This window comes from Dunckerocampus dactyliophorus, chromosome 17 (assembly GCF_027744805.1).
Source record: "Dunckerocampus dactyliophorus isolate RoL2022-P2 chromosome 17, RoL_Ddac_1.1, whole genome shotgun sequence".
NCBI lineage: Eukaryota > Metazoa > Chordata > Actinopteri > Syngnathiformes > Syngnathidae > Dunckerocampus > Dunckerocampus dactyliophorus.
This window is the reverse complement of record NC_072835.1, coordinates 22348167-22369954: the sequence shown is the minus strand read 5'-3', so window position 1 is coordinate 22369954 and position 21788 is coordinate 22348167. Positions and strand designations below refer to the sequence as shown.

Below are 21788 nucleotides of genomic sequence, written 5' to 3'. Positions count from 1 at the left end.
ATTTTACCATTACTTTTAAGAATAAATTGCGATCTATTAATTTAATCTCTACTACGTTACCTTGCATTGCTCCTCATGAGGCTACACGCTTCTGCACTCTTGTGTGTATGCCAGCGATCCCGCTTCAGACTACATGACTGACAAAAGGGCTCTCTCCGTTCATGCCGTTGTTCTATGGAAGAAATGCGCCAAAGTGCTGAAACCAATGCACAGAGTGAACTCTCTTCCTGCTCGTTTGGAGGCGGGAGACGAGGAAAACTGACCCGAATTCACATGGCGATATATTGAGGCTAGCAACATTGCGTAGTTCATTTTAATTTATTGTATGATTCATTCATGTATTATTGTCCCCAGGCCCAGGTGTCTACAAGACAGTTTTTTATAACAAGAAATCTTGTCACGTTTTAATCTCGCGAGATCTTGTGATTCCCTAGCATATAGTTTGGAAGGTGGGAACCTACCATAGGTTCTGGTGCAAAGTGCTCGAACTAACAAAGCATTTCCATCATGGAAGAACCACTTCACAGCGAGACAAACAGGTCCTGGCCTGGTCGATATTAAAGTAGTCGACTCCAGCTTCCTTAAGAGACTGAACATTTCTCCTCAACGAGCACCCGGGTGTCATAATCCAGGCTATTCCTGAGCAGGATTGATGATCGACATGTTCATGGTAATCTACCAAATCATGTCAAGTAGATCCGTTCAGCAGTGCCAACAGACAGCCTCAGATTATGGCCAAGGATTGGATTAACCCTGCTAATCCAATTATGTACACACTAGTCTCATTTCTGAGGATGGAGACGGACCACTTAAAGCAAAACAAACCTGTTCTGTTAGTTCAGGATAATTTCATTTATTCGGACTGTTGTGGGACGGCCTGGTGACGTCACAAACGGGGTCCAACACCCGGAAATAGAAAAAAACAGAGCGGATGACGGCTGGCTGGACTGGATGTCATTGAGCAGCACATGAGTAACTATACATGGTCGCACTGAGGCGCCGTCGACGCGTCACAAGCGGAGGGAGGGAAAGAAAGGCAAAAGACCGGCCCACGGTGCCACCTTTGCCCGCGGAGACGTAGCCGAGCAGCAGAGTCGGACCCAGCCGTCCACCCTCGCCACTTCCCCGCTATGGACGTGCTCCTGTGGATGCCCCCACTGCTGCTGGTGCCGCTCCTGTTGTGGACCAGCAGCACCTTCGTCTTCTATTTCAAAAAGTGCTTTTACGTGGCCTGGATGATGGTGCTGGCCCTGGTCGCCATCCCGCTGTGCATACTGAAAAGCGGGGGCAGGGACGTGGAGAACATGAGGTGAGTTTTGACAGCTAGCATGCTAGCTAGCAGGCTAGCACTTGCTGCCGTGATGAACAGCCTTGCAGCTAGCTAGCGGCATCGTCAGGATATTTACTACGGCGTGGTTTTGAGGCTACAAAGCACAGCTTTACCCCAACAGTCCTTTCATTTGCTTTGCCAGTTTGCGTTACACAACGCCTTTAAATCGTCCTCGACTAACGTTAACCTGCAATCATAAAAAAAGAAGCGCCTAACGGCAACAACCACATAAATAAACAGAGAGAACGTTCGGGAATCACCTCCAATGTGCGCTATTGTCAGTAAGAGTGTTACCCGTCCGATGTGAGTCGAACACAAGTCAGTTCATAGTGGACAACAAGGCTGCCATTGTTGTGTACATTCACGCACCTGAAAAGACCCCTTTTGGGGGGCTGCTAATGAAAGCAACGTCTCTACAACTACAACGACCCCTAACCCAGGATTGTTGGGGTTATCTTCCTGTACATAAATACATATGGGGGTGTACCAATTAATTCTGTGCTTGATGAATGTAGCTACTCTACAGGCAGGTTTTTACAGGCTTCTACAGGCGCTTTATAACACACACGGGAGATTTAGACCCCCCCCCCCCCCAGCTCATATCACACTATATCATGGGTGGCCAAAGGTCGGCTTGGGGGCCATTTGCGGTCCTAGGCTGTTTTTTTAATGGCCCGCGGCGCATTCTAAAAATATAATGTAACCAAAAAATCTTTAAAAAAACAACAACAAAAAAAACAGCAAAAGTGTTCAAATCAGCAGTAGTTTTACAAGAATAAAATCAAAACGTTAAGAGAAGAGTTGTAATCTAACGAGACAGAGTTGAAATATCTCCGAGAATAAACTGAAATATTAAAGACAATAATATTATATGAAACAAACAGAACAACAAATAAAATTGTAATTTTTGGAAAATTAGGTTGCATAACTCAAAATATTAGGACAAAAGGGTGGCATTTTAACGAGTACAAAAGTCGCAATTTTACGAGAATAAACTCGTAATACGATGAGGAGAAATCATGCCATTGTAGTAGCACAGAGTTGATATATTAAAGGAAAAAAAGGCGTGATGAGAAACAAACAAAATGAAGTTGTAATTTTTGGAAAAATTTGATTGGGGCGAAAATAATATGGGAATAATGTCAGACTATTAGGAAAAGAAAATTCTTATCAGCATACGTTGCTTTACAAAATATCAAAGTGGCCCTTGCATCCTTTCATTTTTCACTATGTGGTCCTTGCTGGAAAAAGTTTGGACACCCCTGCACTATATTGAACAGATGCGTGAGAATAATAGTAATAGTACTAACAACAAGCTATGACGACAGTCCCATTATTATGAGTTTAAAAAGTGTGGCTGTCCAAACATAACGCAGCAGGTCAACCCGACATCTGCCAGTGTTTGTAACGCAGGGATTGGTAGCGTGCGGAGTCACAAGCAACTGCATTGCTTTAATTACCTCCTAGAACCAGATGCCAGATGGTCTGGTCCCCCTGATGAGAGATAGCTAGCTTGCTGGCTGAATAGTTGTGACTGAGGCGCATATATTAGAAGACCACACTGCTCTCTGCTGTTACGTATTTGACCGTCAGGTGAGCTGTCAGCTCCAAGCTTCACTTCATGACAGTGACAATCGGGGTCAGACTTTTTGTGGCCGAGATGAGTACTGAATGCTGTTTTGGCTTTTATACACCAGCTAGTAGGACAGACAGCTGTCTTGCAAAGACCTTAAAAGAAAACTGCACTGAAAAAATTTTTTTTTTTCAATTTTGCCCATCATCCACAATTTTTATGTGAGACATGAACCCATGTGTCTTTCTCTTTTCTGTGTGTTCTAAAGATATAAAAACAGCTAGAAAGAGGTATGTAGTTGATGCATGTAATGGGACACACCTATTCCACCTTCAAAGCTCGCTATTAAAACACCTCCAAAAACGGAAAAACGACATTAGTGCAAGTTCATTGATTTCACATAGCAACATAGAAAGGAACACCACACCTAGCGTTAACTTTTCTAAAGTCAAAAACAGCAGCAGTGGCGGCAGCTCCAATATGTAGCGTTACTTTCGCTAGTGGCCGGGGCATTGTGATGCACCGCGGGCGAGTGTGTGGTGAAGCTTGTAGCTAGCCTTGTCACTATGCCAGTAACATTTCTTCAGCGTAACAACTTTGATAATAATAATAAGAATGTGGCTGTAGCTTGGTCAATATGCAGGTCACATGATGTAAATGGGGCGTTGTTGGTGCTTTTTGGAGGTTTATTCAGAAGGCTTTATAGGCTGAATAGGTGTGTCCCATAACATGCATTCTTAGCTGCCTCTATTTAGCTGTTTTTATATCTTCAGAACGCACGGAAAAGAGAAATACGTGTGTTCATGTCTTATATAAGGATTGTAGATGATGGGCAAAATTTAAAAAAAGTGCACTTTTTTATGCATCGTGGCCTTTTAGCGCGATAAAACATCCCAAGACTGTAGTCTACATTCTTGCACTCCGTTAAATGCTGTTCAGGTGCCACTTTAAAGGACGATGATTCAAGGTGCTTTCACGCTAGCATTTTTTGTTTGTTTTAATCAAACCCTAGGTTGTTTCCAAAGCAATAAATACTTGTGTAGTTCGGTTGTACTGAGAAATCCATCCAAACTCAGTCCTATGAACGATTCAGGTTTGACCCCAACCACAATAAGCTGATGGTAAGTTGACAAGTTGGCTTCTGAACAGTGTTGTGGAAAATGTCCTTTAGCACCAGTGAAAAGAAGAAATGAACTTTTTAACGACAGATTTCTCGTTTGTCGTGTTTACTCTGTGCAGAAGAATCCGGCTGAAACAAACCTAAAGCAGTCTGCCTCAAGTGTTCCCCTGAAGGATGAAACAGAAGCATAGTTATGTGAACTCTATCAGGAGAGACAAACGGGTGCAAGGGCGTACTGTCGTCCCTCGTTTATGGCAGTTAATTGTTTCCACACCCGACCGCGGTAACTGAATTTCCGTGAAGTAGGATTCAGTGTTCATAGAAGGAATATTTTTGCAGTTAGAGCATAGAAAACCTGTTTATGGCTTTCTAAATATGCCTGATTAGAGACCTGTAGACATGAAATAGCACCCCTATACAGTCACCCCTTGCTACATTGCAGGTTCAAACATCGCTCCCTTACTCTACGGCCTATTATTAGTCTAAAAATGCACATTTAAACAAATGTTCCATGTTCTTATGGACAAAGGGACAGAGGACCAAAAACGTACCGCTTCCACACGGCCTGGGAGGAGAACATGTTTTCACTGTCATGTCGGACGTGCCATGGTCTCAATAAGGAAACATCACTGACGCCTAGTGGCCAGAATACTACATATGACTTGTATTTCAATATTTTTTGCTAACAGTAGGCCATAGTCAAACCACGAAACAGCTGTCATTTATAAATCATTTTTTGAAAAACAGCTATGCTGGTGAGAGATGACTGCATTTGAGTTTTATAGAATAGAAAATGGATAGATGGCTGGATCAACTGTAACCCGATTAGCAGCTCAGTCGCTTGTCCTTAAAACTCCAGAGCTACGGTTGTTTTGTTCCCCTTTGGCCAATCGTACAAATGCTGCAACACCAAAGCGAGCGATTGCGTAACCGCTGGCTTTTGAACTGACTTGACTTACCACTGCGCTGCTCTGCTGGCAGATAACCCAAAGGTTGCACTTATTACGCCGGTGTGGCAGTCAAATATGTCATCTTAATCAGCACCGGCTGGCTTTCACGTGACCTCGCAGCACCGTAGTCACAAGTTACATGTTCACAATTGTTTTATTCAATTCAAAATGGAAATTACAGAATTAGAAAGGGCACCTGAAACTCATTAGTACTTGAGTACAAGGATGCCTGTCACCCCGAGTGGTTAATTCGGGTCCAGTGGACCATTGTCAGATGACATTAAGGTTATTTAGAGGACAATTTGAGTCAAATGTCCCGCACAAAGTCAGTTTTACGAGTTAGTATTGATGTTGGGATAGGGATGACAAGAGAATGTGATTCAGTGCTGAGGAGAGGACGTGAGGCACTGTCACAAGGATTTAGGCGGAGGACAAGGAGTGACTCGGCTCTTTTCTCCGGGAGACGAGAGGTCATTGAAGTCGGCCATGTCAGATGGCGCTAACTAGGGTTTGTGACACAGTCAGCACCAGCATTTGGCAGTTACCTGCATGCAGTTTGCTAGCCCTGGACTGAGTTGTTCCTGTTGTCATCATTCAATACTTTTTAATGAATTGTGCCCCTCAGGATCATCCGCTCCCTCGTTCGCCATGTCAAGTATTTCCTCGGCCTTCGATTCGAAGTCAGCGGCTGGGAGCACCTGCAGACCGAGGGCCCCTACGTCATCATTTCCAACCACCAGAGCTCCCTCGACGTTTTGGGTGCGTACTGCAGGACCAGTGATGGTTTTCGGCTTTCACTCCCCAAAACCTCCACTGCCCACTTCTGGCCCGCACGTTCACTGGACTCGAGCACGTTTGCATCTGCCGTCACTTCGTCTACAACAATGCATTAACAGGCCCGCCAGCAGTTTTCATACTCATCACACAGGGGGAGGCATGGCTCAGGTGGCAGAGTGGTCGTCTCCCAACTTGAAGGTTGTGGGTTCGGTTCTCTGTCCTCCCGTGATCATGTCAAAGTACCCTTGGGCAAGATACTGAACACTCTCAAAGGAAAAGGGTACTTTTTTCTGGATTTTTGCCCATCATCCACAATCCTTATGTGAACACACGTCTTTTTCTTTTCTCTATTCTAAAGATCTAAAAACAGATAAAAAGAGGCAGCTAATTAATGGGACATCTATTCCTCCTAAAAAGCCCGCTATGAAAACACCTCCAACATGGTTTTATGGTTTCATATCCATGCTGTGAGCATGTAGTAACAGGCACATTCCTGCTAACATGTAAGACTTACAGTACTTTGCCGTATTTTGGTCATTTAAGCATTATCAGAACTTTCTTCCGGGGTGCATTGACTTCACATAGCAACCTAGAAAGGAATGCAACACCTAGCGTTAACTTTTCCAAACTCAAAAAACAAAAACACAGCAGCAGTGGCGGCAGCTCCAGTATGTAGCGTTCGTTACGTTTCGCTAGTGGCCTGAAGTGCTCACAAAATTCCAGCTATTTTTCTGCAGTTTATTTATTTTCCAACAATTTCCTCTTGTAAACTTTCTTTTCATAATTATGAATTTGTTCCTATAATATTTTGACTTTATTTCTGTAACATTGTAACTTTTTCTGCAACCCAATTTTCCAAAAATTACAATTTGTATATTGTTTTGCTTGTTTCTCATAATATTACGACTTTAAAAAATGAATCTTAAAATAACATATTTTTTTTCTTTCATATTTCAACTTATTCTTGTAAAATTACTGCCTTTTCTTGTTAGATTACAACTTTTTTCTCTTAATATTTTGACTTTATTCTTGTAAAATTACTGTTGATTTTTGCTGGGTTTTTTTGTTCTCGGGCCCCCGGGCTGCACTTTGGATATGGAGTATTTGAGTATTTTATTGCTTTATGGTTATTTCTATCACGCAAGGTGGCGGTTATTAACAACAGGCTGGAAGAGCGATCATTTTCATTATGAACAAGTCCGGGTTGACCGCTCCTACCCAGGCCCATCTCTTTCAGTGAGCCCTGATTGGAGCGCTCACATTCGTCAAACGAACTGGACTTTGCGTGTCAAGAATTCCCAAGCACAGCACTGATTTCCCACTGCGAGAGCGCCCGTAGGCTCGGCAAAAACTGGGACAAATATCCATCGACTTTAGTGCACACGGAGGACCACGCGGTCACTACAATTATTTTAAAAGCATGCCAGGTTTTGATTTGATGCGTTGATCAATACCGGCGTCAATATGATGGATCTCATCCAGCCTCAGATCATAAACGAACAAACCACGCCGTCATTTAAAATCACTTGTTGTGATTCAGGCTGAATGCTTTTTACAGTACATTTCACCAAGTGCTTCACCTTCCTCTGGAGAACAAAATGTTTCCCCAGTGGTGTGTTGTCTGCGGAGCGGGAGGGCGTTTCATGCTGACTGATGAGTGGAGGCTGACAACGTCTAATTAACATCTCAGCGCCAGGCTGTGATTGTGCATTTGCATCGCCATGCCGACAGCTCCATCCAGCTTCAGGGTCACACACGCATGAATCCACATATGGTGTGCTCTCTTCCTCAGGCCTGATGGAGATCTTGCCCGACCGCTGCACCATGATCGCCAAGAAGGAGCTGATATATGCTGGCACGGTGGGCCTCATCTGCTGGCTAGGCGGCATCGTCTTCATCAACCGCAAGAAGACCAGCGACGCCAAGAGTGTCATGGCTGACGCCGCCCAGACTATGTTGGACGAGCAGGTAGCACAACGTCATCCCAGAACTTTCACAGCTTTCAAGGCTGTGTGATTGATTCTGGGGGGGTTCTCCTCCTGTAGATCCGTCTGTGGGTGTTCCCAGAAGGGACGCGGAACCAGAGAGGCGACTTGCTGCCCTTCAAAAAAGGCGCCTTCCACTTGGCCGTGCAAGCGCAAGTTAGTATCGTTTTTGTCACCCTCACCTTCTTTAAGCCTAGGTCACTACCGATCGTACGGGCTCCCACGGCCTACGGTCTATGTGAAAAAAAAGGCAAGAAACGCACGGCCGCAGCCCAGCTGCAGAGGTTCCTTGTCATGCCAAACAAACTCTACGGGTGCTTATGTTTTTTTCAGATTGCAAGACAAACTTAGTACATCTTTGTGCGTTGTCTGTATGGCCAGCGTGTGTCTTTTGTACTTTTTGCTGGTGTCAGGTTTGGGAAAAATGTCACATTTTTTTCGTACAGCGCACTTGCGGACTCCTATGTGTGTCGTGCGCCACACATGCACCTCACCTAATCAGTAGGGGTGCCACAAGACGATACACGAGACTGTGTCTACGAGAACAAGACGAGATGAGATTTGAACATTAGTTTTAAGGAGTACAATGAAAAAAAGAACATATTGCAGTCTACTAATTAGATTTCTACTACGTTACCTTGCATTGGTCCTCATGAGGCTACACTCCTCTTCTGCACTCTTGTGTGTATGCTAGCATGGCAATATATTGAAGCCGGCGAGATTCACAAGTTTGTTTTCATTTATTGTCTGATTAAGTTATATATTTATGATTGTCCCAGTCATAGTGCCCATAAGACGAGAAATCTTTTCACATTTTAAAAATCGTACGTCCGGTTGTGACCTAGGCTTTAGGGATGAGCCCACTTTCATCCTCTCACTGAGTGAGCACTGTACACCGACTTGGGGGAGCTGGTCCCCTTTACATCACTCCCCCTTTACATACTCATAATGACACTTCATTGACTTACAACGACAATTATCTTGAATTTAATCCCAATCCTCGTCATTTTTCCCTTTTGTTTCTGGAGAAGTTGCAGCACAAACGGACAGCTGTGTGTGTTAATGACTTGCATCGCCCCCTGGCTCAAAGCGTCTGTCCCGAGCGCACACTCAGGCAGGACAGGTGGAACGAGTTTAGAAAACGGGTAGTTTTAGTGCGTACGATTGATGTCAGGTTGGTTGGTAAAACCCCACTGGCCCTCATTAGTGAGCTCTGCGTGGAAGTGTGTCGGTCTGAGGTGGGAACTCTCTATTCCCGATCAGGAGAAAACAAGTCTGTTTCCCCGTGATTATGGACCGCATCTATCTGTCACTGTTTGCTTCTGTTGAGTTCTGGTGTCTCTTTTCCATTTGTGGCCAGAACAGCTCAATCGAGTGAAGCAGGACAGCCCCCCAGGGGGAAACCACGCTCAACTCTGCCAGCCCCTCTGACGGCCCACTGAGGGCCCTGAGAGAGCAACTCAGCTTCTATTAGTAGCAATGGTGGCCAAAGTGTGTTTGTGAAAGAGCTCACTTTCATGTGAAAACCATCCAGCGTAAGTATTGTGATTCTAGCTGGGGCCTTAATTGGAGAGAGGCTGTTTTTTCAGAAATGAGAAAAGTCATTACAGTCGATCCCTGCAATGACTTTCAAACCAACAGTGGAGTAGCAACATTTGAACTGCTTGATGCTGAACACTTCAAATATGAGTTAACAAAAACTACATCAGGAGGTTGCCCACAGCCACAGATGTGCAATTAGAAACCCTGGCGGTTATTTGCTTTTGTAGACAATGCCCCTGGCAACTATGGGCAGCGGCGGTTAATTGATTAGAGGCGTTAATTGGTGCTTTTTAGCGTGAAGATGCACTAAGAACGATGGTCTCTGGTCAAATTTGACTTGCTTCCTGTCACGTTTCAGGCGCCCATCATTCCCGTGGTCTTCTCCTCCTACAGCAACTTCTACCTACGGAAAGAAAAGCAGTTCAAATCGGGTAATCGGTTGCTTATTTTTGGTTGTTTTCTCATGGTGCATCTCGTTGTTACTCAGTGTGTTGTCTCCGCCACCAGGGACCATCAGATTGAAGATCCTGCCAAAGATCGAGACAAAAGGGATGACGTCCGAGGACGTTTCGTGCCTCGCAGAGAAGTCCTTTGATGTGATGCGCTCGGCCTTCCTGGACATCTCCAAAACCCACAGTAACGGCCCCATGAGGCACTGAGCAGCCGCCATACTCTCACCACCAAGCCCCCCCAACCGGCTGCCACTTCTATCTCCAGCAATCCTCCAGTTGACGCCCCCTCACCCCCAGGTTGTTCCGCTACCTGACCAGGACACGACGTGATTGCGGCGGTCTTGTCTAGTTGACTCTTCCCTTCGAGCACAGTCCTGACCCTCGCCATGTTTGCGAGTGGAGTGACGGACGGTGCGCACAACAATGTTGATGTGTGTTGTTTTTCCGTGCATGTGTTTTTTCATGGCGATTCATTTTTGCTTTGGACGCTTTTTTTTTTTTTTTTTTCTGTTTTTCAAAGTCCTCATCCTGCCTTTTTTTTCTTTTGTATTCCTCTCATGTTGCCTTTGTTGGGATTATCTTTGGACGCAGCCCACCTCCTTCCTTCCTCTCTGCATTCCACCCAAAAGACAAAGGCAGGCGGGGTTTTCACAAGTGGTGGAGGTCAGAGTCCAACGCGTCATAGAGTCCCTTCCCGATGAGCTCATTGCGACATCCGTTTTGCGTCTTCAGCCCTCGGAAGTCAAGGTGATGGCGTTTATTTAATGGACTGACCTGCCATCTCTCTTGTGCTTCAGTGGCTGACGTCACGCTCCCGCGTGTCTGCTACTGGATAGAACGCAGCAGTCAGTGAGTGTTGTCTTGTCGCTTCTCTTCTTCTCTTTTAGACGCCTTTTTAAGCGCTCATTACGACCCCTAGTGACACAGTGGAGAGCGACACAGCTGGCACACCAAAATGTCAAGTGAACGACCTGAGACGTGTTTTGTTGATAGGCAATGTGGACATTTTATTATTAATATTCCCATTATAAAATGAACAGTGTTATAAGTTTGTCACTTAACTCCATAGGATAGTTTATATTTGATTATTTAAGTGGAATTTTGGCCTTAAGTTTGATTGGTTGTTGCACTTTGCGCTTCTGTATCCTATGTCATTGTTCCACCGACTTTTGGGGGGGGGGGTTCGAGTGTATTGCAACATTGGGAGGTAGTATGACAGCAGCAACAGAGGTGGGAAGGCACCTGTGTGTAAGGGAATGCCGGCAAACCCAGACAGTGAAAGGCATCTTCTGCACTCTATATTTTATACGTCACATCAGACGCTGGCACAGAATGTCGTCTAATTATCCAATTGCGAGATGCCGTGTTGTTGCGTGAAAGCCCTTTTGTTCTGTGTAAAAAGCACCTGGTGTTGTGGGGCTTTTGTTCACCCACGCTAGCACTTGCTTTCCCGCATCTGTCGCCATTTTCTCAGAATGTACTTTGAGCATTTGGGATAAAGTATGTGCACTTCTATCCACATGTAATTTGTTTCTTTTTTTTCCTGGTTTGTGCTTTGAAAGGAAAACTGTGCTTTTTTTTTAGGAATCTTGCGCGTCATCCACAATCCTTATGTGAGACATGAACACACGTGTTTCTCTTTGCTGTGTGTTCTAAAGATATAAAAACAGCTAAAAAGAAGCAGCTAATTAACCTGCAACAAGGTGTTATGGTTTTATATCCATTCTGTGAGCATTTATGATAAGATGTAATACTGACAGTATTTTGGTCATTTTAAGCATTAGCGGAACTTCCCTCATAGAAAGGAACGCTCCACCTAACATTAACTTTTCCAAAAACAAAAACACAGCAACTTCAATATGCAGCGTCACCTTTCAGTAGTGGCCTGAGGCATTGTGAGCGAGTGTGTGGTGAAGCTAGTCGCTAGCCAGCTAGGAACTAACCGGTGTGGTGTGGGAAGGTGTCGTAGTTCTTGGGTGTAACAATGTTAACAATAATAACAATGTTGCTGTAGCTTGGTTAATACGCAGATCACGTTATATTGTGGGGGTTTTCATAAGCTTTATAGGCGGAATAGGTGCGTCCCATTACGTGCATTCTTAACTGCCTCTTTTTAGCTGTTTTTATATCTTTAGAATGCACAGAAAAGAGAAAGATGTGTGTTCATGTCTCAACATAAGGATTGTGGGTGATGGGCAAAATATTCAAAGCAAAAGTGCAGTTTTCCTTTAAAGTGGGTTTTTATCTCACGTGCAGTTGTTGTTCAAGCTCAGATGGCTATTGATGAAATGTTCATGACTGATTGTGAGGTTTGACGAGTGGTGCTGGCCTGTACTCGCTTCATAGATGCCTACTCGCGCCTCAGCTTAACACACACACACAAACACCGCAGTAAGGCCAGTTTGAATATCTACCCCGAATACTACTAACTCATTTGCTCCTCGTCTTGCATTCAAAATATGAATCCTTATTACTTTTTGGCTTTTTTTTGCAAGTGGTTTGAATGTTGAACCAAATTGGTTTCCTCCAAAAAACAAAAGCTTGTTTTTTTAATTCATTGTATGTTCAGTTTGTGTCTTATCTCATTTGTGACAAATTTGTGCGTTTAATGTACAACACAAGTGCAAAGCAATAGTGGATGCATCCTTTTATAGACCCCCACCTATGGTCCAATCAGACATTCAAATTTGTATTGTTCCTTTTTGTAGATTTTTTGTGATTTCGTTGTTTTTTTTTTCCCCTGGCATGTAAGAAAAATCAAAGTTATCCATTCAATTAGGACACTCCTAGATAAAATTATATACAGTTTTAAAACAGGAAGGAAGGAAGTGAATTAAAGCACTTTTCTTGTTCAGTTTTGACGGGAAACATAAAAAAAATTTCTTCATGGTCACCAAAGCTATTAAAGTGTAATTGTTAGTAGCTTTAGTTGGAATATAAATAACAACCTACAGCGTGTGTGCGTGCGTGTGTGTCCCCATTTCAATAATCCAGCATATATTGACAATGTAGTGTTCCTGATTTCACTTCCTCTGGGTAAATGTGAATGCCTTGCAAGTGCAACAGATGAAATAAATGTATTTTTTTTCTTAATGCACTTCTTCATTGAGCACATGTGACAGTTGATTTTTTTTTCTTTTATTACGAAATTATCAAAAAAAAGGTACTGAGAAATAACTGGTTGTAATTTTAAATAATAAATACAGATGTGTCCATGTGTGGACACACAGCTGCACTGATAGTTCACCTGTTTAGGGTTGATGATGATGTTTGTAACGTAACATAAGACTTTTTAACAGCATGAAGGACATGATGGGGAACATCCCGTCTGAGTTGTGCGACGATCGCGAGGGCCGACACAGCGCTCGCCATCTTGGTGAGTGTGCCCTCTTTGTTTCTTCGCCCCTAGTTTTCCTGGCAGGAGCCTACAGGGAATAAAGACCCAACGAGGAAGGTGAGAGACAAAATGTGTGATATGTGATCCTAAACATTGGCTTTCTGTTGGACTTGGCGTTGCGTGTCACTCACAGGTTCCCAGGCGCTCCTCCAGGAACCCGACCTGCTCGCTGAGGGAGTCGATGCGGTCCAGCTGCTGGAAGGAGTGCGACAACAGGGTGGTTTCAGACACACCCTCGTCCAGCGACAGCGGGAAGACGCTGCCGTACGGCGCCAGCGCCAACTGCAGCTTCTGCATGGACGGAACGGAAGTGATTGAAAAAGATCTTCTGTGTGACTTCATGAGGAGAGAGTGACGGGTACTGTAAAAGTTATATCTTCAGCTTTTCTTTGTGGTTCTTTAGAAGAAGTAGTCTGTGATCAAACAATTGACAAGGTTTTCAAATTATATTAAAAAATAACAGCGCTCGACATTTAACATTACTTTTACTTTGTTTTGCTGGTAAAGAAAATAAACAAGCCTCAAAACCATCATTTAACAAAATAAGAACCAATAAACATGTACCTTGCCATTTAATATAGAAAATGGGGGGGAACAACCGCTGGTGGCAGTGATGTTGCAGTGTCCCGGTGAGGTGGTGACGTGTGCTATGTTTGACTCTAGTTTGATTGCTTATGTTTTGTTGGAACCAGAAATGCGTGTTATGGATGTAAAAAGAGACAGGGAGACACAGAGTGCCACCCTCGATGGGCTGTCGGGTTGATAGCCTGTTAAGCGGAACCGGAGTTGTATGCATTGCAGCCGATGACGGAGCCACTCCCATCACATTTACATACCTATGAAATGACGACGGTCTTTAAGCTGTAAAATTCGAAGGTTACAATGCATTGCGCGATCACGTGCAAGCATCGCAAGATTTTGTGTCTGTTTTCGTGGTCCGAGATGGCGGCGTAAACAAACAATGTTTTGGCCGCTGAATAAGTGGGCGAACCCAAGCCAAGGCAAAATTTGGGTTGTTAAACGAAAAATGTGCTAACCAAGGCGGACATTAACCAAGGTACCACCGTACGCAGACTCTGTATTGCAGTTGCCGCACCCTCTAGAAAGTGAAAGTTACGTTTGTGTGAAGGCGAAAGTTAAACTTATGTAAGAGAGTGAGCACACAATGCATCTTTGGTGTGTCTGACTCTTCTGGTATTTTTCCATCAGTGATACGTAAGTGTTGCGCAACTGTGATTGTGCTATGTGAGTGTGTGTCAATAAGGCCTTCTATGAGAAGCTAATAAATAGACAGAGTTAATGGTGTACACTAGGTCCCCAACTTACGAACACCCGACTAGCGAACACTCGCGGATACGAACACAAGCCAACTGGTCAATATTTTATTTTATTTTGCCTTGTAGTCGCTCAATCAGTATTTATACTGCTACTGTACATGCTTGACCAGTAGAGGGCACTGTGACACTGCTAATGCAGCCTTAGAGCTAATGAGACCAACATAGGAAGAGTTAGACGCTGGGGAGATACAGTGTAAAGCTAAATGGAAAGCTAAATTGTACAACCCAGACAGAGCGTGTTATTAAAGTTTATGAAGAGTTAATAGGCCTGCTTAATTCTACACCACCCACAGAACACTACCTCTTTTAGAAGAGTCTAACAATGACGACGACGACTTGTCCTTTTTTTCAATATCTCCTCCTCCAACTCTTCCACGACGACGTATACTCGGCGACTCCTCTTCAAAGGTAAATAACATTTATCATTACGTATTATTATAGCACTTTTATTATTGTTTTTTTCATTCATTATCCTGGTTTAATATTACTACTGCATCCAAACTCATATTTACATACATACACATATACTGTATATGTATACACGTACATGTAGTACCTATATCATCGCTAATATTACCTTTTCCCATACTTAAGAGCAATTCAACATAAGAACGGTCGTCTGGAATTAATTGTGTTCGTTGGTTGGGGACTTAGTGTACTTATAATATCTAACAATACCTTTTCCAGAAGCTCCACCCTGCTCCTCAGGCTCTGCACCTCCTCCGACACATTCCCCGGAATGCGGAATCGTTCACCTGCAGCAAAAGAAGACATCAGGGGGTGCTCTGGAAGGGTGGCATATGTAAAGTTGCACATCTTTGTAGGAACTGCATGGAGGCCAAGAGAATGTAGAGCGCAGGGGCGGGGGGCCATCATGGATATGGGAATCTGGGAGAGAGGTCACTAAAAATAGACCACTCATTCACACGGAGCTTGCATAAGGAGGCAGTGCCTCGATCGTTCCCAGATGTGGTCCATTGTCGGCCAAGAGACTGTCCTCCGGTCAACGTGGCTGTGACGTTTGCGTAACAGCAGAATGCAGTCTCTACTGACCATTTAGTTTTTGCAGAGGAGCGCTCCAGGAAGCTGAGAGGTTCTGCAGAGCCGCCATTTGATGTGACGGCATTTCTAACGCTTGAAAAGAAGTCCCCAGCGGTCAAGAGTGGGAATGAGACCACATGCCACCTTTCGAGATGAGCAGGAGGGTGTTTGTTGTTGTTGCTAGGTAACAGGACAAGCACACGCCAACACTCCCTCAGCGCTGTGTGGTCAGCGTCCAGCAGAAGATGCCAGTCGCAGTGCATTATTACTCACGGTACGAGTTGAGAGTGGCATAGCGCGTACCAAAAGTAATAATGAGCCGCAAAGCTGGCTAGGATCTCCTCTTCTTCTTTGCTTTTATCTTCTCAGAAAAACAAAACAATGTACCTATCTCCAGTGCACTCACCTGAAGTCGAAACATCACCGGGGTCCTGGGAGGCGGGGCCCAGGCGGTAACAGGAGCGTCCGTCTCCGGACAGGCTGAACCTGTCCCTGCAGGCGCATCGGAAGCTTCCGGCTGTGTTGATGCACTGGTGAGCACAAGGATGCTGCTGGATGCACTCGTCCACATCTGTCACACCACACAAGGGGAAAAGGTGTGTACTGTATCGGAGTATATAAGTGTGTTTGTGAATGTGTGTGCAGGTGGAAAGGGGGTTCTACCTATCTGGCATTGGTGTCCCGTCCATCCTGGTGGACAAGCACACTGGTTGGGTGTCATGCATGTGCCCCCGTTCACACAGGTGTGATCACACACAGCTGCAAGACACATTAAAAAGGAATGATTACATAAACCAATTGGATTGTTCTCAAACATTACATCTCTTAAAGCAGACTTTTCCAACCGTTTCAGTCACAAATCTAATTATAATGGACAATTTTGCAAAATGTAACATTTTTAAAATACAGTAATACCAGTTGTTCTCAAATCATGTCAATCCAATTCATCTGTTCCAGACACCCGAATATATAAACAAAAAATACGTTTTATTGAGAATAATTAGTTTGACATGCAGAAAACAAAGCAAATTACAGTCATCCTTCACTATATCACGTTTTTTTCCGAAAAGAATTCATAAAAGATGCTGTTTTATGGTTGACTATGGTCTATTATTCGTCAAAAAATATTGAAGGACAAGTTATATGTAGTATTGTGGTCACTATGCATCAATAATGTTATGAGACATGACGTTAGATGACATGACCTTTCACACTGCGTGGTGACTGGCTACTAAGCCAGCAGAGCTGAGCCGACATGCCATGGCTGTGATCGAATGGGGGAAAAAAAAAACAAAACATCGTAGGATAGGATTGGCATATAGAAAGGGGTGGCAGTCACCCCAAGGGCCACATTTTGATGCAACATAACAAAGGTGAAAATAAAACCAATAGTAGACGTAGTTGTGGCCGTAATGTGTAGGGTGTCCCTAAAGTGTGGACCCTGGACATGAAGGAAATGTGCCGATATTGCATAGAGGGCACACAACCACTGGAAACAAAGTTGAAGATGTTATTTCTTAATTTGCAAATAGAAAAAAATCTTGAAAATTTGCTTGAAATGTTGTTTTGTCTGCCTTGTTAGCCTGCTCATTTCAAGAACTCTTAAAATAGATCCCAGTGGGCCACTATAGTACGTTTTTATCATAAAATACGCCATAAATCTCAAGTTGTGTGCAGGATAAATCCACATTCTTAACACACGCCTACTTTGGCGTGATTGATCAGGGGTCGACAGACAAGAAAGCAATAGACGTGACATCAACAGCAACAGTGTTACCTTGGTTACAGCTGAGGGAGTGAAAGCGCCGCCATCCCGGGCAGCATTCTGGGTAGTAATTGGACAGCGACGCCACTCTACTCACCTGCCGGTACGCTACCGTGTACACGGTCCTGTGGAAAGAAACACACACAAATTATGAGATCTAATATTGTCTAATTCGTTCTCAGGAAAGATGCTGCTGTCAAATTTGTTTCTATATGTTCCATACATCAATTTTCTATGCTGCTTATCCTAATTAGGGTGATGGGGGTATGCTGGAGCCTATCCCAGGACTGGCCTGGTCGCCAATTAACTGAACATGCATGTTTTTGGAATGTGGAAGGAAACCAGAGTACCCAGAGGAAACCCACGCACGCACACAACATGTTTGCAAACTCCATACAGATAGATGCCTAACGGAGATTCAAACCCACGTCTTCCCGATTGCCTGACTGTGTGGCCAGCATGCTAACCACTCATACACCATGTGGCCTCTATACGTTCCAATAACAACACAATTAAGGGTGTAGTGGCTCTGCCTAGTGGGCAAGTTGGTGAATTGCAGTTTCATCAACACTTTTTTAATGCTTTATTTACTCAGAGGGCTGGTACAAACACACACAATTATTTATGGATTGTCACAATTATTAATATTACAATGTGCTACAGGTCAATAGAAAATGAGGCACAGGCTGCACTAGACACCCCTGCTCTCAACACATAAAGAATGTAACAAAATACGGGAATCTCAGCATGACCTCTATAATAGTTTTCAATGTTATCTTTTGTAAACAGAAATTTCTAATCCAGCTTTTGTATTGGATCCCAGGCTTCCCATGGATGCTTGTGATTCTAGCTAGCTGTAGCTGTTCTATCTTGTTTTACAGCATGATGCTGTCTCATTTGACGCAATAAAGTAAAATAATGAAGTTCATAATCATTTGTCTAAATATGTCATCTGCCACAGCTGCTGGAAAGGCGTTCAAATGGATGGCAACAAAGCAGATGACAATGTCCAGCTGCCTTCCACTCAACCTTTGACCTTAATGACTGAGCATCAGTACAGAGGAATTGAAGGATGCAGGGGCCCACTTTGATGTAAGACCATATATGCTGAGCAATTTGAGCTTTGTGTTGTTGGTGGAAAAGCAAATGAGTGGTAGTATCTAATAATATATCTAATTAATAATGAAGTACTTTATGTTTAGAATGCACTCAGAGCCAGTGAAAAACAAGGTACGGGGCTGAAAATGGCCCCCGGGCCACACTTTGGAAGCCCCTGGTCTTGGACGCTGATGGTGTAAGTAACCTCTGAGCTTGTATTTTGCATGCAGAACTTCTCACAGACTTGGCGGTGAAGCCAGAGTTAAAAGAATGTCTGGCGGGAATGTTTTTTCTTGGGGTGAGGGGTGGAGGAGAAGAATGGGAGCTGGCCAGAGTCTGAAAGCGAATGCGACCAAAATAAACAAGGAGCACTGTCTCTGCAGGCGCTGGTTTCCCGTAGTTACACAAAGTACTTGATAGTTGAGATTGCAGCTAAATGTTTGCCAGCGTGACCCACGAAGGGAGCATCTTCTCACGTCAACATGACACTTACTTATACGTGCTGCAGAGGCGGTGCCCATGACACACGGTGATGTAGGGTCTGTGCAGAGGAAGGACGTAGGACTCGGTTGCCGTGACAATGTGGTGACGCTGGGGGTCACGGCTTCCGCACACCCTCCTCCTGGCGGCAGAGGACAAGGTTAAAGATGTGGGGTTGGTCCACAAATAGCGTCATGAGTCGGAAACATGATGCTTTAAAGAAGCTCCCAGACACTTTCAAACAGTTCTCTCGTCCTGACTTAAACGAGCAATTCGTAACAGACATATTCATCATAACATGTAATACTTACAGAATATTGTTTTTTTTAAGCGTTAGCGGAACTTCCTTCTTGGGTGCATTGATTTCACATAGCAACATAGAAAGGAACGCTACACCTACACCTACAGCGCTACAGCGTTAACTTTTCCAGCGTTAACTTTTCCAAACTCAAAAAGAATGTAGCGTAACCTTCCGGGAGTGGCCTGAGGCATTGTGAGCGAGTGTGTGGTGAAGCTAGTCGCTAGCCGTTGTGGTGCGACGAGGTGTCACTACGCCAGTAACGTAGTTCTTGGGCGTAACAATGTTAATAAGAATAATGATAACAATGTCGCTGTAGCTTGGTGAATATGCAGGTTTACATTATGTAAATGGAGCTTTGTTGGTGCTTTTTGGAAGTTTTTTCAGAAGGCCTTATAGGTGGAATACGTGTCCCATTACATGCATTCTTGGCTGCCTCTTTTTAGCTGTTTTTCTATCCTTAGAATGTAAGGATTGTGGATGATCGTGGATGAAAATTAAAAAAAAAAAAAGTTCAGTCTTCCTTTAAGGTTAATTGCTCACCACTGACCCGTGTAATTGTGTTGTCAACCTCTGACCTCACGTTTGGCCTTTTCATTTTGGTTCAAATATTCTAAGTAGGGTTGCACGGGCCGATATGAGAGAATTATGACATCGTACTGATAAATCCAATAAAAAAAAAAACGCTCCAATGAGGTGAGATTAACCGTATTACCTGAGCGTGTGTCCGAATACAGTGCACCTTGCTAGGCCACAGCAGGTGGCTCCCTCCGCTCTATATTATATATTTTAGTGATGTAGTGGTAGTAGTAATGTCATATTTGATTAGGACAAATCAACAGGTACAGTTGGTCAAATCCTAATTTGTGTGAGTCCTTCTTGCCTCCAGGTGTGCACAAACTATAGTTAAATCTAAATAAAAAAAGTAGATAAAGTCAAATAAAGTAGATCGGTTATCAGTACCATATTGGTCTTGAGAAGCAGAAAGTTATCGTTATTGGTTTGAAAAAAAAGATTGTGCATCTGTAATTTTAAATATATATTGGTACATATTTTAAGTATATATTTTGTCATTACCGTACAATATAGCTTTAGATTTTAGCCCCAGAAAATAAAATTAACAATATATATACCTGTATACTTAAAAAATGTATAACAAATTTTTACAATATTTAAAATATTTGTTCTTTTCCTTACTGAAAAGGTCTTTTTGAAATTCTCATTACATATTTTGTATTTTGTCTCAAGAAGCCATGCCTAAAAAGGCATAGGGAGTCGGCCATTTTGGTTTGAAGTGAAGTCGTTCAAAAGCTGACTTGTACTACAGACTTTGTTCGACCGCTACCAAATTTGAAGCACGGATACCAGACGGGTGACTGACGTGAAATTGTGAAAAATTGTGGGGCATTGTGGCAAAATTTGCTGACTCGCTATGAAATGTGGACCTCCCCCTAGTGGCAGAAATGCTGATGCTGGTGAGGCTGATGCTCTGATTTCAAAGTCAAGTGGCGGTCAAGACAATGTGTGTGTGTGTGTGTGTGTGTGTGTGTGTGAGTGTGTGTGTGGCAGGGGGATGAGGGCCGTGCATTTACCCGTGGTGAGCAAAGAACTGGGGGGTGGCCACGGCATGGAGGACGAGGAGGGTAGTTAGGAGCGATGTTTGGATCATTTTCTTTCCCACGTTCCCTCTCTCTCGCTCTCTCTCCTGCTCTCACACACTCCTTCAGACTGTGCCAGTCGGAGCGAAGAGGAGGGGAGGAAGGATGACGGCGGATCGGAATGTTCTCCACCAGGGGGAGGACGACCTGGACATGAAGATGAGAAGTTAGAGGAGTGTCTCTTCTGGGTTTTTTGGGTTTTTTTTTTTGTTTTTTTGCATTTAAAAAAAAGGAAAGAGAGCAATTCCTCGTGTAGGAAACATGAATGTTTCTCATGGAGGATCAGGTCAGAACCAAGTCATCTCTTTCTAACTCATCACTCCTACAGCAGAATGGGTACGGTCAAGCACCCTAGGTGGCCCAAAAGTCAGAATTTGACCAAAATGTGTCTATAAACGTCAAACATAACTTCACAGTTGGAACGTCACGAGAGCTCAGTTCAGCCAGCAAAGGATTAATTCATTTAGTGAGTGCATTTTGCTTTTTCTTTGGCTTTTTGGGTGACAATTTTTCCTCAGGGAGGTACAATGAAGAGGAATAAAGACAGGAAGTTATGTGAAGTAAGCAGACTCGCATTCATAGACTGTTATCTAGACTGTTTTATATGGGGGGGGGCATTTTACAGTGGTTAACTTCTTTTTACGCTTGTATAACTGTTAAATTGCATTCTCTCATCAGCGGTTAACTTTTTTTTGTAACACTTAGGAGCATTAGTATGTTATTTTATTGACAATTCACTTTACTTCCAATTGTAAAAATGGTTTCAGAATCCAAACAAATCAAAGGTCAACTCTCATCTTGTTTGTATCTGCTGGAATTATTATTATTGTTATTATTTCATTTTTTTTATCTGATCAATTTGGCCTGTTGCACATAAGCAAACCCCACCACAGCAGAACCAAACCTTGTTCCCGTGGACCGATATAGTGTGGCCCTTTGCTGACCTGCAGCCACGTGGACTAGACTAGAACACCAAAGTATCCTG

The 21788-nt window shown here is 43.6% G+C and overlaps 2 protein-coding genes and 2 long non-coding RNA genes across 7 annotated transcripts in view; 3 read left to right on the top strand and 1 right to left on the bottom strand.

The window, feature by feature from the left end:
- Positions 1 to 648: 648 nt before the first annotated feature.
- agpat2 (1-acylglycerol-3-phosphate O-acyltransferase 2 (lysophosphatidic acid acyltransferase, beta)) lies at positions 649 to 12826 on the top strand. 2 transcript variants are annotated; one of them, XR_008566605.1, is made up of 6 exons: positions 649 to 1309; positions 5599 to 5732; positions 7543 to 7718; positions 7796 to 9270; positions 9636 to 9708; positions 9785 to 9859. XR_008566605.1 is itself a non-coding variant. In XM_054758037.1 (6 exons), exons 1-6 carry the CDS (start codon positions 1131 to 1133, stop codon positions 9934 to 9936), a joined length of 810 nt encoding a protein of 269 aa, XP_054614012.1. In that variant the 5' UTR covers positions 855 to 1130; the 3' UTR covers positions 9937 to 12826. The 2 variants fall into 2 exon arrangements, 1 of the variants encoding a protein (XP_054614012.1); XM_054758037.1 differs by having other exon boundaries at positions 855 to 1309; positions 7796 to 7891; positions 9785 to 12826.
- Positions 9490 to 21788, bottom strand: part of egfl7 (EGF-like-domain, multiple 7) — a 14587-nt gene continuing 2288 nt past the window's right edge. Inside the window, exons 2-9 of one of the 2 annotated variants that reach the window (XM_054758035.1) lie at positions 20738 to 20950; positions 18861 to 18989; positions 17282 to 17394; positions 16168 to 16263; positions 15911 to 16075; positions 15142 to 15218; positions 13258 to 13417; positions 9497 to 13154 (exon numbers count right to left, since the gene is read on the bottom strand). In XM_054758035.1, the coding sequence (XP_054614010.1) occupies positions 13135 to 13154; positions 13258 to 13417; positions 15142 to 15218; positions 15911 to 16075; positions 16168 to 16263; positions 17282 to 17394; positions 18861 to 18989; positions 20738 to 20814 (837 nt within the window). In that variant the 5' untranslated portion in view covers positions 20815 to 20950 and the 3' untranslated portion in view covers positions 9497 to 13134. Of the gene's footprint in view, positions 13155 to 13257; positions 13418 to 15141; positions 15219 to 15910; positions 16076 to 16167; positions 16264 to 17281; positions 17395 to 18860; positions 18990 to 20737; positions 20951 to 21788 lie in introns of both variants that reach the window. The other variant, XM_054758036.1, reaches the window with a different exon arrangement.
- On the top strand, positions 13056 to 16584 carry LOC129170443 (uncharacterized). The gene is made up of 3 exons (XR_008566606.1): positions 13056 to 15778; positions 15874 to 16037; positions 16150 to 16584. It is a non-coding gene; the product is annotated as an uncharacterized LOC129170443 (long non-coding RNA).
- Positions 18067 to 21788, top strand: part of LOC129170444 (uncharacterized) — a 22062-nt gene continuing 18340 nt past the window's right edge. For both annotated transcript variants that reach the window (XR_008566608.1, XR_008566607.1), the window contains exons 1-2: positions 18067 to 18361; positions 18472 to 18563. This is a non-coding gene — a long non-coding RNA (uncharacterized LOC129170444). The remainder of the gene's footprint in view (positions 18362 to 18471; positions 18564 to 21788) is intronic.

Bases quoted from the DNA above. Each gene is read 5' to 3' on its own strand.
- agpat2 (XM_054758037.1), top strand. From the start codon at position 1,131: ATGGACGTGCTCCTGTGGATGCCCCCACTGCTGCTGGTGCCGCTCCTG. The intron at 5,733-7,542 runs GTGCGTACTGCA...TCTCTTCCTCAG, and splicing joins GAGCTCCCTCGACGTTTTGG to GCCTGATGGAGATCTTGCCC. The intron at 9,709-9,784 runs GTAATCGGTTGC...CTCCGCCACCAG, and splicing joins AGAAAAGCAGTTCAAATCGG to GGACCATCAGATTGAAGATC.